The sequence below is a fragment of the Schistocerca nitens genome, chromosome 4, assembly GCF_023898315.1.
Source record: "Schistocerca nitens isolate TAMUIC-IGC-003100 chromosome 4, iqSchNite1.1, whole genome shotgun sequence".
Taxonomy (NCBI): domain Eukaryota; kingdom Metazoa; phylum Arthropoda; class Insecta; order Orthoptera; family Acrididae; genus Schistocerca; species Schistocerca nitens.
Window position 1 is genome coordinate 874,486,966 of NC_064617.1, and position 17,969 is coordinate 874,504,934.

At 40.3% G+C, this 17,969-nt stretch overlaps 1 protein-coding gene across 1 annotated transcript in view; it reads right to left on the reverse strand.

Annotated features, from left to right (window-relative positions):
- LOC126253366 (huntingtin-like) overlaps positions 1–17,969 on the reverse strand; it is a 549,449-nt gene that overhangs the window by 154,929 nt on the left and 376,551 nt on the right. Inside the window, exons 36-38 of the mRNA XM_049954640.1 lie at positions 14,109–14,333; positions 6,825–7,053; positions 6,604–6,745 (exon numbers count right to left, since the gene is read on the reverse strand). Of these exons, the coding sequence (XP_049810597.1) occupies positions 6,604–6,745; positions 6,825–7,053; positions 14,109–14,333 (596 nt within the window). The remainder of the gene's footprint in view (positions 1–6,603; positions 6,746–6,824; positions 7,054–14,108; positions 14,334–17,969) is intronic.

Sequence of the window (17,969 nt, forward strand, 5' to 3'; positions counted from 1 at the left end):
CCAACATCAAACCTATTATATACCCAACCAGTCCTGGTAACAACACTAAGCGCAACCAACACTAAGGCACTGTGTTGGTCATTTTATATGCTGCAGAGGAATATAACTTTAATAATTTACATACCCATTGGTGGTGTGTACATGTTGGAAATTACACTGACATTTGACCATGTCTTCCACATGCTTCACTCTTTTTGTCAAGCAGTGTAGAATGATTGAAAATTTGCCTAGTGTTATTAACTACTTTTGTAATTGTGCACTATCCTCCGTTATGCATATGTAATACTTGATATTAAAATTAAACAATGGAAAATCCAGGAGGGAATGTAACAATACCAGAGAAGGAAAGTTGCTACTCACCATATAGCGGAGATGCTGAGTCGCGACAGGCACAATAAAAACTTAAATCCTGGATTTTCCATTGTTTGATTTTTGCCTGACGGCTTTTCTTTGATGCTAACCCTGTGCTGTTTTCCTTTGTAACTACTTTCTTTTGCATCGCTATACTCAATGTCCAACCTTCTTTTTTTTTTCTTTCCTGTTTTTCTCTTGTTGCCTTACGAACCGCTCTGCACGCTCTACTTATGAGCTACACTGTATCAACTGACTCGGCCGTGTGCAACAGACGGACTCAAGACCACGCTGATTGTTGGTGCAGCATCTTATGTCCCACATTACTGCTGCCGATATAATTAAGCCTATACCTTCAAACTGATCACGCTCCCTGTGTTAGTTCCCATATTTTTGCTTGTTATCTCCCGCACTTTTCCAGTGCCACATGATCTTACATCTCTAAGTATGAACCCCCCCCCCCCTTCCCCCCACACTTTCTCTATTCTACCCTGTTCGCACCCACTAAATCCACCTCATCCAGTCACATCTGCCGTCCCCCTTCTTTGTGCTTATCCGCCTCAAACCTGCTACCCACAGTAATATACATATATTTAGTAATGATTAGTTATTCTCTACTTTGACCTTTGTGACTTCGTGCCAATTTTAGTGAGTTTTTGCCTTCCTCAGACTGCATCACTTTTTTTCCCCCCCTGTGCATCCATTACGCCCTTTTCGTACTTTTCACATGTATTTGGGTGTATTTGTGCATAATTTTTCAGACATAATTCTACTTTCTTCGATACTTTTTCGCATTTTTGCACCACCATGGATCCTTGCTCCGTCCATCTGCATCAATACAGAAAAGTTCCCTTATCCCTAGCCAGATCCATCCCACATACTGTTCCTGTGTTGTTGCTTGGCTCATGAAATCCCCCCAAATGGGCATACCATCAAATTACCCATCTCTGGTGGCCACCCCTCCTTCCACAATGACCTCCACCTGTTCAGATTCCGCCAATCCTTAGCCCTCACCAACATAGTCCTGCAAAACCATATCAACCAAGCCCAATCCTCCTTGCAGTACCTTCTCTCCATCTACAAAATTCTCCTGCTATGTAATCCCAAATTCCTGGAACCTATAACACACATTGAAACTCTTGCCCTGCAGGAACTAGAGCAACATGCACAACACCACCTCAAAAAGCTCTCCATCCTGCTCACTTCCTACTCCCGCCTCGGAGTACCACTGTCCACCACTGCTACAACAACCTCCAAACCTCCTCCACGCCCCCTCATAGCTGACAAAGCCTGTCTCGCAGACCTACTACACCTACCCCACCCTCCTAAACTCCCTCCCACCATCACACAGAACCCAAAACCTAAACAGACCTGCAACACAGTCATGAACCTCTCCTCCAGAAGCCTTAGTCCCACAGAAATATCAGTCCTTTCCAAAGGCCTCACCTTTTGCCCCACTCCCAATTTCAACCATGCAGGACTAGTTAAAGACCATCTCTCCTTCTCCCGGTCCCTACACTGGAAACATTTTTTCACCACCAACCCAACCAATCAGACTCAACCACAGACCAATACTGAACCCTGCCTATCTCAGTTCACTCCTCCATCCAACCGTGATCCACCCCCACTGCCTCCAAACCACCCCCTGTTAACTTTCCAGAATTTCTTATCCTCGAACCTTGCCTCACCATCATTCTCCAAATCCCTCAACATGCATATTAACCTTACATCCGCAGACAAAACCGCAGTCCACCATCTACAAACTGACCCCAATCTTATAATACTACCAACAGACAAAGGCTCCACCAATGTTGTTTTGAAACGCAAGGATTATGTGGCAGAAGGATTCTGTCAGCTGTCAGATACTTCCAGCTACAAACCATGCCACAGTGATTCCATTCCAGCAATCCAGCAGGATCTCCAGTCACTACTCAAATCCTTAGGCCCATCCCAGAACCTCTCCCCAGAGTCCATCTCTCTACTTACCCCTACCACTCCCCGCACTCCCACCTTCTACATGCTTCTTTAAGTCCATAAACCCAACCACTCAGGACGCCCCATTGTGGCCAGTTACTGTGCCCCCACTGAGAGAATTGCTGCTCTTGTAGACCAACACCTTCAACCTATTTACCAGAACCTATCCTATATAAAAGATACCAACCATTTCCTCCACCGACTCTCCACAGTTTCTTTCCCTTTACCACATGGTGCCCTGCTTGTCACTATTGATGCCACCTCCCTGTACACTAACATTCCTGATGCCCATACCCTTACTGCTATCGAACACTACCTTTCCAGATGCCCTATGGATTCCAAACCAACAACCTCCTTCCTAGTCTCCATGACCAACTACATCCTCACCCACAATTACTTCTCCTTTGAAGGCATTACCTACAAACAAATCCGTGGTACGGCCATGGGCACCCGCATGGCACCATCCTATGCTAACCTATTCATGGGCCATCTAGAGGAATCCTTCCTAAAAACCCAGAATCGTAAATCCCTCACCTGGTTAAGATTCTTTGATGACATCTTTGCTATCTGGATTGAAGGTGAGGACACCTTATTCACATTCCAGAACCTCAACAACTTCTCCCCCATTTGCTTCACCTGGTCCTACTCAACCCAACAAGCCACCTTCCTAGATGTTGACCTCCACCTCAGAGATGGCTACATCAGTACATCCGTCCATATCAAACCTACTAACCACCAGCAATACCTCCACTTCGACAGCTGCCACCCATCCCATACAAAGAAGTCCCTTCCGTACAGCCTAGCCACCCATTGTCGTCGCATCTGCAGTGACGAGCAGTCCTTCTCTAAATATACTGAGGGTCTCACGGAAGCCTTCATTGACTGTAATTATCCCCCCAACCTTGTACAAAAACAAATCTCTTGTGCCTTATCTTTCCAGTCTCCCACCACCTCCCAAGGTCCCACAGTCTGGCCGCAGAGGAGCATTCGCCTTGTAACACAGTACCATATGGGACTGGAGCAACTGAATTACATTCTCCGCCAGGGTTTCGATTACCTCTGGTCGTTCCCTGAAATGAGAAATGTCCCGCCCCCTATCCTTCCCACCCCTCCTACTGTGGTATTCCACTGTCCACCAAACCTACACAATATATTCGTCCATCCCTACACAACTCCTGCTACCATTCCCTTACCTCATGGTTCATACCCCTGTAATAGACCTAGATGCAAGAATTGTCCCATACATTCTCCTACCACCACCTACTCCAGTCCGGACACTAACATCACCTATCCAATCAAAGGCAGGGCTACCTGTGAAAACAGTCATGTGATTTACAAGCTAAGCTGCAACCACTGTGTTGCATTCTACGTAGGCATGACAACCAACAAGCTGTCTGTCCGCATGAATGGCCACCGACAAACTCTGGCCAAGAAACAAGTGAACCACCCTGTTGCTGAACATGGTGCCAAACATGATATCCCTCATCTCCATGACTGCTTCACAGCCTGTGCCATGTGGATCCTTCCCGCCAACACCAAATTTTCTGAATTGTGCTGGTGGAAACTTTCCACATCCTACATTCCTGCAACCCTCCTGCCCTCAACCTTCATTAGTCACTGTCCTCACCCCTCCAGCCCCCTCCCTGTTCCCATTCCAGCACTTACACTGTCATCATTTCACCGCCACACCCAGTGTTTTAATTCTGTTATGTTTCTCTCCTTTTCGATACTTACAACCCCCTCCCCCGGTCCCCACCTTCTCTCCTACCCTCCGTCTAAACTGCAACACTTCACTGTCCACCACTCCCATCATACTATCCCTCCCCCTCCCTGCCCCAGCCTCCTCCCAGTCGCCACTCCCATCATGCACTGGTGCTGCTGCTCGCAGTGTAGTTTCAGCTCTCTGAGACTGCAGACGTGTGTGAAAGTTGTGTGTGTGTGTGTGTGTGTGTGTGTGTGTGTGTGTGTGTGTGTGTGTGTGTGTCTACTGCTGACAAAGGCCGTAATGGCCGAAAGCTATGATTGTGTGAATCTTTTTATTGTGCCTATCGTGACTCAGCATCTCCGCTATATGGTGAGTAGTAAATTTCCTTCTCTGGTATTGAAATTAAAATTAGATGGATATAAAATAGTACTGTTTGAAGAGAGTGATGGTAGATGAATGATTAACTTTATGTATGAAGTGCATAGATGAATCTGATGAAACTAATACTGACACAATACATAAATGCGAAAGACATTGAAAAATGGTTTTTTGTTTCAAACACAGGTCACATGCAGTGGTTATCATTTTGCTTTTTGATAACACTTTGATGTTTGTCCTCCAAAAGTTTACAAGGTTGCCACAAGTTTCCCCAAATGAAATTCCCTGATCTCCAGACATGTTTTAGCATTTTTGCCTGACACATTTTCAGATATCAAGGGTAAGTTAAGGCATAAGTTGACAATCAGTTTTTACAAACAAGGAAGTATCCAAAAAAAAAAAACTTGCACGCAAAGGGTGTTTCCTGATGTGAGCAAAAATCTGAAGTACTAACACCAATATCTTTTGTAATGAACTGTTTTTAGATGGAGAAAGCAAGCCAAATGGTATGATTGTTTCATTAAGACCACTGACGTTATTTTGTTTCAATAAAATGAAACACATTTGGTGACAAAAATATGCACTTTCTTGAAGTTGCCAGACAGATTTAAAATACCTTCACTGATTTCAGAAATAACCTCAGAAAAAAGTATGCGTTGAGAAAGAAATGTACAAGGCAGGAAAGATTTACGTAAACCAACACTGTAGGTGACCGCCAATAAAATGTTGGTTCTACTATGGTTTTTACTGTCTATTATTACCCATTGTGTTATGTCTGTTATTTTATGATTTTTCTTTCAAGAAATACATGAGTACATAGCATACAAACCGCCAGCGACTGACACAATTTTCTTCTTCTCATCGTCCATACTTTCTAAAATGTTTTTAAGTGCCAAAATGTACTAGAACAAATAAAATGTCTGTAAAACGCTACACAGTACAATGTACTTGTGGCGAGATGGTCGCAATTTCTGAAATCCCATTGCCTACAGCCTCTGGCCTACTGAGGAGCACCACAGTCCTGAATCCATGGATAAACCATGAAAATCCGCTGCATTACGCCACACACAAACAGATTCGGCCTGCAGGCAGATGGTGAGACAAGATCTGACGGGCAGGGCCTGCACATTAGTGGGAACTGAATGGCTTCAGATCGGCATTCCCGAGCCATTACAGATACCCGCAGAAAGAGACCGCGTTTTTGGCCCGTCATGGAACCCTGAGAATCAATAATGATGAGGATAGGTAGCAAGTCACTGTAAAGATGATTGCTGAGCCACAGGCAGGCATGTAGAAAAGACAATCACACTCTCACAACTACATTTTCAGCCATAGCTTTTGTCAGCCACTGTGTATACAGCCTCTGAGAACCAGATCCAAACAACCATCCCTCACACCTCCCTGCCTCTCGTCGGCAGCTGCTAGGCTAGCGGCAAGAAGTGGTGGCAGCACTGACAGCAAGCTGAGGGGAGCGGTAGGAAGTGAAGAAGCAGTAGTAATGAGGGAGTAGGGAAATGGCGCATGTACTCAGCTACACGCCTCAGTAAACTAACCATTTCATCTACTGAGACAAAAACAAGATTTTTCCAGTGGTACCTCCCCCCCTCCCCCTTTCAAGTTTCCCTGTCATTTGAAATTCCCTGATTTCCAGAATCTGTGGCAACCCTGGTTTAGTTCTTGACATGCAACTTAAAAACAATTGGGGTGGATTTTATTAATATCAGAAAAACTGAAGAGTTTTTCATAAGATTGTGTGCCATATCCTACGCCTAGAACAATGAAACTTCCCTGTCTGCAAATATAAGAAAGGAACTGAGTTTTAACAAAAGTTTGTAAGCGATATTGTTACTTTATGAAGTACTTTACATTGTATAAACCATATGTTCAAAACCATAACTTTTTGTGTAAAAATAAACGTAACAGTAAGAAAGTATGTATTCTAATGTACTACTCTGCACACCTCCAAACCAAAGGACGTATCAGACAGACAGGAGAAGAAAGAATGAATTCAGTTTTAAACAGGTCAATCACTTTCTTAATTTACAAACTGTGTTGGCAGTAAAGATGCCTAATGAAATCTATCAAAGAGGTATAAAGCAAAAGGAACAACTGTGACAAATTAATTATAGTTTGACAACATTTGATGAAACCTGCTTGTTTTGATTATGTAATTACAGTGTTTATAATGTTCTTACATTATAGGTTTGAGAAGAAATTCAGGGACAATTTTAATGGCATCAAGATGGCAGTGCTCAAGCCAGAATACCATTGTAGCCATCTGACAACAAGCATGGCCAATACTAAGCATGTCTGGATCCTCCAGAGCAGGACCAAGAGCTGAAACAGAAGAACACGCGTAAAACTGCTTCATTCTTTTGACAATTACCCTCACATAAATTTATTGCTTTTCACTTACCTTGGCTTCTAGGGAGCTGAGGTAACTGACATCCTTCAAGCACATGTAAAGTGCAATGGACCAAAGCACTGACAGCAGAGGCAACCCAACTGCCATGTTGAGTCTGGCCCAACACTGCTGAAAGGTTGGTATCTTGTATCACAGAAGCAGCACATTTTAAAGAGGCCTCCAGGTGTTGGGGCAAGATGAAACTTCTTCCAGCCTTTGTAGTAATCAGCCAATTAATAGCCTGTAAAACAATTACACTGACACATAGTATACCATATTTACCTGAGAACGAGATCCCCACCCCCACACACACACTTTTTATTTATTTATTTGTTTATTTATTTATTTTTTTTTTAAATTTTTTAAGGGGCTCCTAGGGAAAAAATTATTCTTAACATGTTTTGAATAATGAAAATTACAAACTGTTTTACTGATATGACTTATACGACTAAAGAAGTTAACATTACAGTTGTTCTAGGCTTATGGCATTTGTGAATTGCTTGCATTTTGACAATACAATGAGATATAAAATAAATAAAAACAAATGGTTAATTTATATCTTTACTTCCTTTTTTGCTTAGTATCTCTGCCTGTGGTATCACCATTTTTAGTCATTGTCATGATTACCTGAGATGACAGTTTTACCTAATCAAATGTGAGGCGAGAAAAGAGGCAGTGAATTTACATGTTTGAGCCACAATAAAAGTTATAATCTTTACTGTCACAAATACAGGGTGTTTGAAAAAGAGCTCCCTAGTTTTAAGTATAAATTTAATGGGGAAATTAATGAATAATTACATCAATGAGTACATATCATGAAAGAGAATTCCTTCAAGTTTTGTTTAATGTTAGTAGATGTCAACGTGGAATCCATTTGTTGCCCTGCACTCGTCAAGATGGTATTCCTCTTCTCGCCATGTATTCACCTTCAGGTGTAACTGTCCCAACCGCTGTGATGATTCTTTCCTGTAAATGATTGATGTCTCTGATCATTTCACTCCACACAGCATTTTTTATGTGGCTCCAAAAGAAAAAGTCCAGTGAGGTTAAGTGTGGGCTTTGTGGTGGCCAAGGTATTGGGCCAGCCCTGCCTATCCACCTTCCTGGAAAGCAAGTGACAAGAGCTGCATGCACATGGTTACTCTAATGAGATGGGGTGCCATCTTGTTGGAAAAACACAAGCCCCTTTTCCACCTCAATATCGTCCATTTGGGGAAAGACATACTCTGTCAACATGTCACTGTTAACGTCCCCACTTATTGTTTTTTCTACAAAAATGAAAAGATTAATCACACAATCTTCCATCAAACCACACCAGACATTAACTTTCAGAGATTATGTTGATTCTGAATAACTTCATGTGGATGCTTTGCCCCCCAAATTTTGCAGTTATGATGATTAACTGTTCCACTGACATGAAATGTAGCCTCATCAGAAAAGAGAATTGTTTTTAAAAAATTAACATCATCATCATCAATTCAGTGTAGAAAGTCAACAGCAAACATATCTTTTGTTTTATCAGTAGGTTTTATTTCATGTAACAGTTGCAATTTGTAGGCGCACAACTTGTCTTTTACACACATCATCATACACAGTACGTTTAGGCATGCCTAATTGTAGACTACATCTGGCGAATGACTTTTTCAGGCTCCGACCACACAAATCACGGATCTGTTCAACAACATCATCAAAAGTTCTCAGTCCACCTGGTGATTTTGCTTTTAAAACACTATCAGTTTCCTTGAAAGACTTTAGCCCATGATGGATAGTTTTTGCTGTAGGTGATTCACCACCATACTGACACCTAAAATTACATTGCACAGTTATAACTGACTCAGTTTTCACAAGCCAAATAACACACTGTGCTTTCTGTTGCGGAGTACACATTGTAGCCGAGTTGCACTGCACTGCACGCAGGCCTGGACTGCAGGGGAGCCAAACCTGGAGAGTAGATAGTCAAACAACACAAACTAGAATAGTGTATGTCACTTTGTACAGATTCTAGGACATTAAAACTAGGGAGTTCTTTTTCAAACACACTGTACTGTACTGTTTTTTCTGGATATGTTGCAATTTCCAAAGTTGTGGTTACAGTGGGACCTGTGAACAGGACATGCTAACACAGTTGTTTTTCCCAAATAAATAGTGGATTTCACGTCTCTATTGACATGAGAATGTGATAATATTGCTTCATCTCTTTCTTTCAAACATGCCTGCCAGCAACTTTCTCAATGGATGCATGGAACCAGCAGCTGACAAACCCTCTTCTGTTCCCATCCTATTTCACATGACCATTGAGAACACTGCTGCATTGAACACACAGGTATGCCACTGGTCCATACCTAAATTTTTATCATCTCCAGCAGAAATGTATATTATTGTTGAATATTTGTCCAATTTTGTAGTCAGTTCAGTTCTGACTACAAGTGGATTCAGGCAAACTGCAGTTTGAACCCGGCAGACATTCACAAAAAGTCAAGGTACACTGTATACATTCCAAGGCCCACACCACAGTGAAATTTGCTGCCCTATCATCATTCCCCTATCTACACTCATCCTAGTTCCCTGCCAAGCTGGCATAACTGTTCTCCCTCAAACCCTTCTGAACTCTTCGACCCCTATGTTAATCTATTACACAAAATAAAAATGTTGACCTCAGCAACAATAAATTAATCTTTGAATGTAAAAAGACCCTGCCCCCTCCCCCTCAAATGGTGAATTTCACAAAAAAAGCTCTTCGTATGAGGGTAAATATGGTATTTATTCACTATCAAAAAGATGCAAAAATAGCAACATAAATATGTGACAAATTAGGAAACTTAAAGATTCAAGAGTCAATTCTTTTTGCCAATTTTTCCTACCTCTCTCATCTACTAAATTATCCCATTTTACTTTTGGCTGGCCTAAGAAAGCTCATCAGTTTTCTTATCAATATGAACTACTTCCACAGTATCAATTTCTTCTCCATTTCCTACTCATTACACTGAATACACTAAATAATCTGAGTCTAACAGTGCACACACTGCGATCTGGTGCAGTTATGACATCTACAATTTATGCAGTTATCAAATCCATTTAAAGTCTCTGGTAGATTAAAACCAGGTAGTGGGTCAGGGATCAATGTTGGGACATTTGGGAGGTGGGGTACTGCTGGAAGCAAAGCTGTGAGGACAGATCGTGAATCATGCTTGGATTGCTCAGCTGGTAACAGCACTTCCTGTGAAAGGCAGTGCTCCAAGTTAAAGTCCGGGCCCACCAAACAGTTTCAAAATGTCAGAAAATTTCAGGACAGTGCACTTCCTGCTGCAGAGTGAAAGACTGATTCTGGGATTAACAAATGGAGTACTACATATTGATCCCTCTAGAAAGCTCTTTACACACACTATTCCTTATGTAAATACAGTGATTTAAAATTACTGACAAACTTATATTTCAGAATAAATTCTATAACAACAAAAATAATGAATTTTTGACAATATAATGTAACTGGATAGACAAAAATATCTACTTAGCAAGCAGCGGCAGGACAACACACACACACACACACACACACACACACACACAAAGGTTTAACTTACGTAAGCTTTTGGAGCCAGTGGCTCCTTCTTCTGGCAGAAGAGTTGAAGGGGAAGGAAGAGGGGTGAAGGACAAGGACTGGAGAGGTTTAAAAAAATGGCTACAGTTCAGAAAAGTCACCCAGAACCCATCCAGTAAGTCTCCCCTCGCCTGGGGTTCTGGGTGACTTTTCTGAACTGTACCCATTTTCTTAAACATCTGCAGTTCTTTCCCTTCACATCTCTCCCTTTCCCTTCAACTCTTCTGCCAAAAGAAGGAGCCACTGGCTCCAAAAGCTTGCATAAGTTAAACCTGTATGCATGCATTTATGTACGTGTGTTCTCCTGCCACTGCTTGGTGAGAATGTTTTACTCAGTATTCTCCTTCTCCTTATCAACCAAAATATTTATCCTCGATATACTGCTTCTCTAACTTCAATTCTGAGAACAAATACTCTCTTAAGCACAACTGAATGGTTGACAACTGTAAATATTTTCTTCTGAAGAAAGTATTATTTCAAATTTTTAGTGCATTTCACGTGTCTCGTGCTTCATTCTTCTTCTTTTTTTTTTTTTTTTTTTTTTTTTTAAGTTTTTAACCTGCAAGAAGCCCTCTATATTTTATTTGTTAGTTTCAATCATGAATTTTCTATTTTGACAGAAACCAGGTTGTCACTAGTATTCGCTCGTTTTTAAAGAATCATATTTCTTATTATACTGTTTTTTCAGTTGGCACATTCTCTAAAGCAAATTTCATAACATATCAAGTGAAATAGTGTTATCACATATAAACTAAATTTATTTAATTTAATATCCTTTTTTTTTCTTTTTACTCCCCTAATGTTTTACTTTCCCTATTGCATAATAAAAAAGTCATATTTACGTCTCATATAACATCTTACACAGTCTGTCCAAAAAGTTCTGTAACCGATTTCATTCCAGACATACAAACAACGCCAGCATAGTAGCTGCACTGGTAGCTTGAACTGACAACTGAAAATAACAGATATGAATTCAACCCGTCAGGTGTGAGCTGTAAGCAGGCAGTGTTAAGTAGTGGATGTGCAGCCATAATGTATTAATGTTGTGTCACAAATTGGGATCGAGCAGCATCTATAAATAATGTGTTTGAGACATGCTGCACAGCATTCTGAAGAAAAGAAAAACGTGTCCGAAGTTTGTCCCATATATCTCGAGCTCTGAGCAAAAGCAACAACATGTAAACGTCCGCCATGAGTTGATCGACATGAAAAATATAGACAATTATTTTGTAGTAAAAATCATCACAGAAGACTTAACGTCATCAATATGGGCCTACCAAAATGATAAACTGCAGAAATTCACATGAAGAATCTAACACTTTGATGACATAACTGACATTCAATCCAGTATGATGTGTGGGTCAAACAACATCCCAAAGAAGGACCATTCTGACAGTTTCAAAAGTCTGTATGAACATTCAGAGGATTCCAGACTGATGGAGTATTCTGTAAACACATCTTTTAATTCAAATTTTTTATTATTTTTGAGTAAATAATTTTCAAAAAGCTTCATGTACCATCTGTAAAAAAAACACCTCTTGTGTATCATCAGAACATGTCGTATCTAAAATGTTGGTATCTGGGTTCTTCTTTGACAAATGGAGGCAATTAAAATGAAAGAAATAAACATGCAAAAATAAATAGATGAGTTCATTGTTGATTGAGTGTTAGAATTAACTGAAGCAATAGAACTAACAGCCAATATTCAAATTTTACAGCAGTTGGTAATTTACTAGAGGCAAATAACACTCCAAAACATTCATTTCAGACAACACAACATGAAATAAAAAAGCACAGATGTGTGCAAAATCAATAAAATGGTGAAAGACAAAATAGAAATGTTTTAGAGCTTAAAAGGTATCACCTTTTATTCTTTTACTTTGTTTCATAATTAAAGAATGACACAAAGAAGCAATATGGAATGGGTCAAACTTGAGCTAGTGCATCCAATTCTGGAGTACCGCTCAGGCATTTGAGACTCCTTATAAGGCACACAAAAAAAGACATAAAAGCATTTAGGTACACAAGGCAGATACCAGGCCAATACAGCCTGCATGAAAGCATAACAGTAATGTTCAGAGGTCTTTAATAGAAATCTTTAGATGAAAGATGATATTGTTGTAATGAAGCCCTTGGAAACAGGTGAGAGTGAATAATATTGGTATTATCTCTCCCCTCCCTCAACTGTAGAATGGCTTGTGAAATATATGTGTAAATGTAGATTAGCAATAAGTGGTTGCTCCTCCTTTCCAACCCCATCCTGATAGTTTTATTCATTACTTTCTCTTTTACCATTGATGGCCCCCCTTGGTAGATAGTTTTTTCTTTATCCTAACTTGTCAAGTATCTACAAAATGTCTGGTTCTGTGACTTTTGCTTAAGCTTTTGTGGGCAAGATGTGTTAAGATGCAGCACTGCACCTTTCCTTAGCTGCTATGGAGGTGTCTAAGAACACTGGCCTGCATTTCCTCACCTGCTAAAGGTTTATTTACTCATTCTACCTTTTTTTTATTTTGTGAGTAGTACAGAATTGCACAGTTGCTGCTTTGTGTGTGTGTGTGCGCGCGCGCGTGCACGCGTGCCTGCACGTTAACATGCCAGATTGTATTTCTGCCCTACTCTCTCAGTAGTTATTCAATGTTTTGGCTGCTTAATGAATGTGTTTCTGAATAGTTGCTGTTGTAGTGTTTGTTGGTGCTTCTGACATTTGTGTTTGTTTATTTGTCACAATTGATATCTGATTGTCACTCTGTTTTTCTTGACCACTGCAATGAATACACCACTGCCATTTCCCATTACCCACTCCTTTTGGTATACTCTTAGGTTTAGTAGATTTACCAAAAAAATATAACTACTATCTACTTTAGGTTTAAGCCATGTTTTTGTACCCATTATAATGTGAGTTCCTTTGGTTTTTAGGACTGTTTCAAACCCTGACACAGTGCTGTAAATCTTTCAGCAGCTGATCACTAGCATTTTAAAACTCTCATCAATGGGGGCCATGTCTCTGGGGGACTTTATGGGGTCTCCTTAAACTGGATGATCTGTCTCCTCCCACCACATGCTCCATCCCTCTCTCTCTTTCCCTGGAGCTCCGTAAGTTTTCCTGTTTAAGAGTTAAAGATACAGCCCCAGCACAGTTTTTTCTTTGCAAATAAGTGAATGCCTAATCCAAAGCGGTTGAGAGTTTTTCACATATTATATGTGTCACACAATACACAATGAATTGTAGTTTTTCTCAGATTATTGTTACGTGAGTGTCTCCTCAGTATATCAGTTTTTTTTTTTTTTTTTAAAGCAATTCAAATTATTTATAGGACTAGATTGTCTGCAAGATGTTTGGTTACAAAAATGGCTCTGAGCACTATGGGACTTAACATCTATGGTCATCAGTCCCCTAGAACTTAGAACTACTTAAACCTAACTAACCTAAGGACAGCACACAACACCCAGTCATCACGAGGCAGAGAAAATCCCTGACCCCGCCGGGAATCGAACCCGGGAACCCGGGCGTGGGAAGCGAGAATGCTACCGCACGACCACGAGCTGTGGATGTTTGGTTACAATAACCTAGAAATTTTTTTATGCACTTTAGTATATAAACACTTAAATGTTTGCAGTTAGCTTTTTAACAATTATTTAAATTAAAACTGTATAACAAAATGTCCAACGTAATCTACAATGTCATGTCAGTAACATACCTCGAGACAAATAACACCAAACTTTGCGAGTGGCTCACAGTCCTGCTGAGGCACAGATGGCCAGGAACCCAGAGCAAGCTTCGGCAGAGACTGCAGGTAGCAGGTAACTCCAGGAGCCAATTCAAATATCAGGTCCCAGAATTTAGTATCAGACAGAAGATCTGAAAGACGAGATGTGTACTTCACTTCCCTGGGCAAAGGACTTCTGCCTTCAGGGTTAAATACCTGAAATAAAAGAATACACCTCTATGCCAGAATTATCAACATTAAATGACATTTTTGTGTGTCATAACTGGTAGTTACTAGCTGTACAGACAAATACAACTCATTCATTTAGAGAACAGGACACAATAACATGTGGCTCTCTGGCAATACAGACAGACATAAGACAATCAATATTTTTCTGCATCAAGTTGGAAGAAACTATTTTCATCTAAATTCAAATGTCTAACAATATAATTTAGTATTTTAGTTATTACTAATTTAGTAATCTGATTAGTTATTGCTGATGTAATATGATCTAATACAAAATTAGTTTCTTTCCACACATGAGTTCTGCAGTTTCTGAATGTGTTCAAAGTTATCAAAAGTTGAAAAGAGAATTCTAGAAACAAATCATTCACCTTTTATGAGAAAACCACTGATGTTTCTCAATGGCCACTTTATAAACAACTTACATTACAGCACAGGCACTGAATCACATTATAGGTGCCTACTAAAATGTTTTCAATTCTGAAAATAATTTCCATAAATCAACTCTACTGTTCATGCAGCAAGGAATAAAAAATCTTTTTAACCAGTTAATCTGAACACTAGTCTTATACTTTATAAGAGGTAAGAAAAATAAGATTAAGGTTTAATGTCTCATCAGTGACGAAGTCATTAGATGAAGCACAAATTCCGATATTACAAGAATGGGACAGGAAATAGATTGTGATCTTTTCAGAGGAACATACTGAGCTTTCTCACTGAGAGACTGCCAGTACAAGATTCTGATGACATCGACAGGACAATGAGTACTGACACAACCCACGAAATGATGGAGAGAACGGTTCTTCCTTTGACTTAAGAACAAAACTTCCATCAACATTTGATTTGAAAGACAAAAAATCGGATGCTATTCAGTAAAATCTAACCCTACTTTAGAACGTACGTTTATATTAATGTAGTTTAGTGTTATTTCTCTGGAAAACACAAGGCGACATCTGCAGAACAGTAATGTCTTCTAGTGTTGTCACTCTTCTAGTAACTTCAAAAGTAATACTCTGCAAACATGGGAAAACACAACTATAGGAATCCATGATATGTATGTATGTGTGTGTGTGTGTGTGTGTGTGTGTGTGTGTGTGTGTGTCATGGAGAGAAAGAGAAGAGAGAAATGCAATAGTGTATCGTAACTGATACCTGGAATAAGAGGGATAAGCTAAACCAGCAGCAGGGGGATCATCTCATACCTATGGAATACATGTGCTGACTGCAATGATGAAAAGATAGCTACCATGGACAGTAGAGATGGGAAGTAAACTTATCAAATGTATTTCTTTTAAATATAACCCTGTCAACTCATGATGATTTTAGAAGAACATTTATTTATTTAACCACATGGTCTGATACAAACACTAGTGACAAGATTTAGAGAACTGACATTTGAAGCTGACTGCAGAACAATTCTGCTGCCCCCAATATACACTGCGTGTAAGCACCACTAAGATAAGATATGAGAAATTAGGGCTCATACAGAAGCATACGGACAGTCATTTTTCCCTCACTCTATTTGTGAGGGGGACAGGAAAGGAAATCACTAATAGTGGTACAGGTTACTCTGCACCAAGTGCCATATGGTAGATTGCGGAGTATCTATGTAGATGTAGATGAAGTGTGTTACAGATGTTGGACAAAATTTGTTAACATTGTTAATATATATTATGGGCAGATTATGGTATTATAATACAATGCAACAGATTGGCTAAGTTAGCTTCACTGAATAGTTCTTGTTTTGCACTTCAACAAAGCCAGCAAGATTAATTTTCTAGGTATTGTTTTATAAAGCAAAAATAGTGGCACAGCAAATAGGACTTCGCTGCTTTAATAAACTGGATGTTGTTTTCAATAGATTTTATACATATGGGTAGCTTGTTGAACAGTTAAGAGGCCAATGTGAAATGCTCCCTTTTGACAATGTTGAGTGTTTGCACATAATACATGTATATAATGGGCTGGTGCTTCCTGTCGAAAGATTCAAGTGGCATCCTAGAGACATTTTCGCTGGTGGCTCATAAGTCCGATGCGAGAGCTGACTTGGGGCCCACAAACGAGGCAAATATGAGTCACTCCAGCAGGAGGGTTAGCTCATGTCTGCGCAATCATTTTGCAGCTAAGCTGTTAAGCCATACTTGGCCATGCATCTTACTTCCATCTGCAGTTGGTTGCCTCCTTTTGCTGCAACAGTCAGCGAGTTGCTCCCACTAGTCACTGTCAATATTAAATGTTCACGTATCACGATTGATGCAATCTCTAAAGTGTAGTGAAGGTCTTCCATGAGGTCTCTTTGCTCCTGCCATTTCACTGAGTAATGTGTGCCAGGGTAGACAATGCAGATGTCCTAACCAACCGCACGTGACATTGCTTGAGCGTGGCAGCAAAACTCTGTTGTTTTGCAGTTTTCAGAACCATATCATTTGTCACATGATCCTTCCATGATATTCACAAGATGCTCCATAAGCACTGCAGGTGAAAGACATTGAGCTTTTGTTTCTGTTTGGCATACGACGTCCAAGTCTCAGCTCCATACAGGAGAGTGCTCAGCACACTTGATCTATGCACAAATATTTTTGTTGACAATATAAGATGTTTGTTATCTCACGCTTATGTGCGGAACTTCCCGAAAGAGATGGCAGCCTTTACTATTTGTGCATTTATCATGTCGTCCAGTGAGAGATCTTCTGTCATTATTGAACCAAGGTAGCAGAATTTATCGACTACCTTCAACAAGAAGCCGTCCAGTTTGATGTCAGGCGGATCTGTGTATCCTTGTGCCATGACACCCGTCTTCTTTACGTTTATAGACATGGAGAAGAGCTTGCATGCAGTAGAGAATTTTCTTTGCAGATAGTCTTGAGTATGCGTTACAAATGCAGCATCACCAGCAAATAAAAGGCTATTTACAAGCAGGTCTTTTCGGACGCACTTGGATCTGAGTAGAGAAATGTTGCAGAGGTTCCCATCAGCTCTGGTATGCAGATGAATGCCCAGATTAGTTACACCAAAAGCAACTTTGAGGGGTGCTGAGAAAAAAATATCGAATAGAGTGGGAGCCAATTTGCAGCCTTGAGAAAGCCCTCTTTTAACAGCAAATGGGTCAGATGTTATTCCGTTGAACACCATAGCACCTTCCATATCTTCGTGAAAAGCCATGATCATCTTTAAGAGCTTTGGAGGATGCCCTACCTTCAAAAGTACTCCATACAGTCCTTCTCTGCTGTGTTGAAAGCCTTGTTTAGGTCGATAAAGCCAATGAACAGAGGGGTTTTCTGCTCGTGGCACTTTTCCTGAATTTGCCGGAGTGTGATGACCATATCAACTGTAGATTGTTGGGGCTGAAACCCACATTGTTCCTCACGGTATATGCACTCGGCAAGCTTCTGAAGTCTTCCCAGCACCACATGGGCAAATGTTTTTCCAGGTGTACTCAGAAATGAGATTTCACAGCAGCAGTTGCAATCACCGTGATCACCTTTACCTTTGTATAAAGTAACAATATTGGAATCACGCATGTATTGCGACACAGTACCCTCAGCCCAACATTTCAGTAAGAGGTTGAAAATCAGTGGAAAAACTGGCTTAAGTTTTACAATTTCTGTG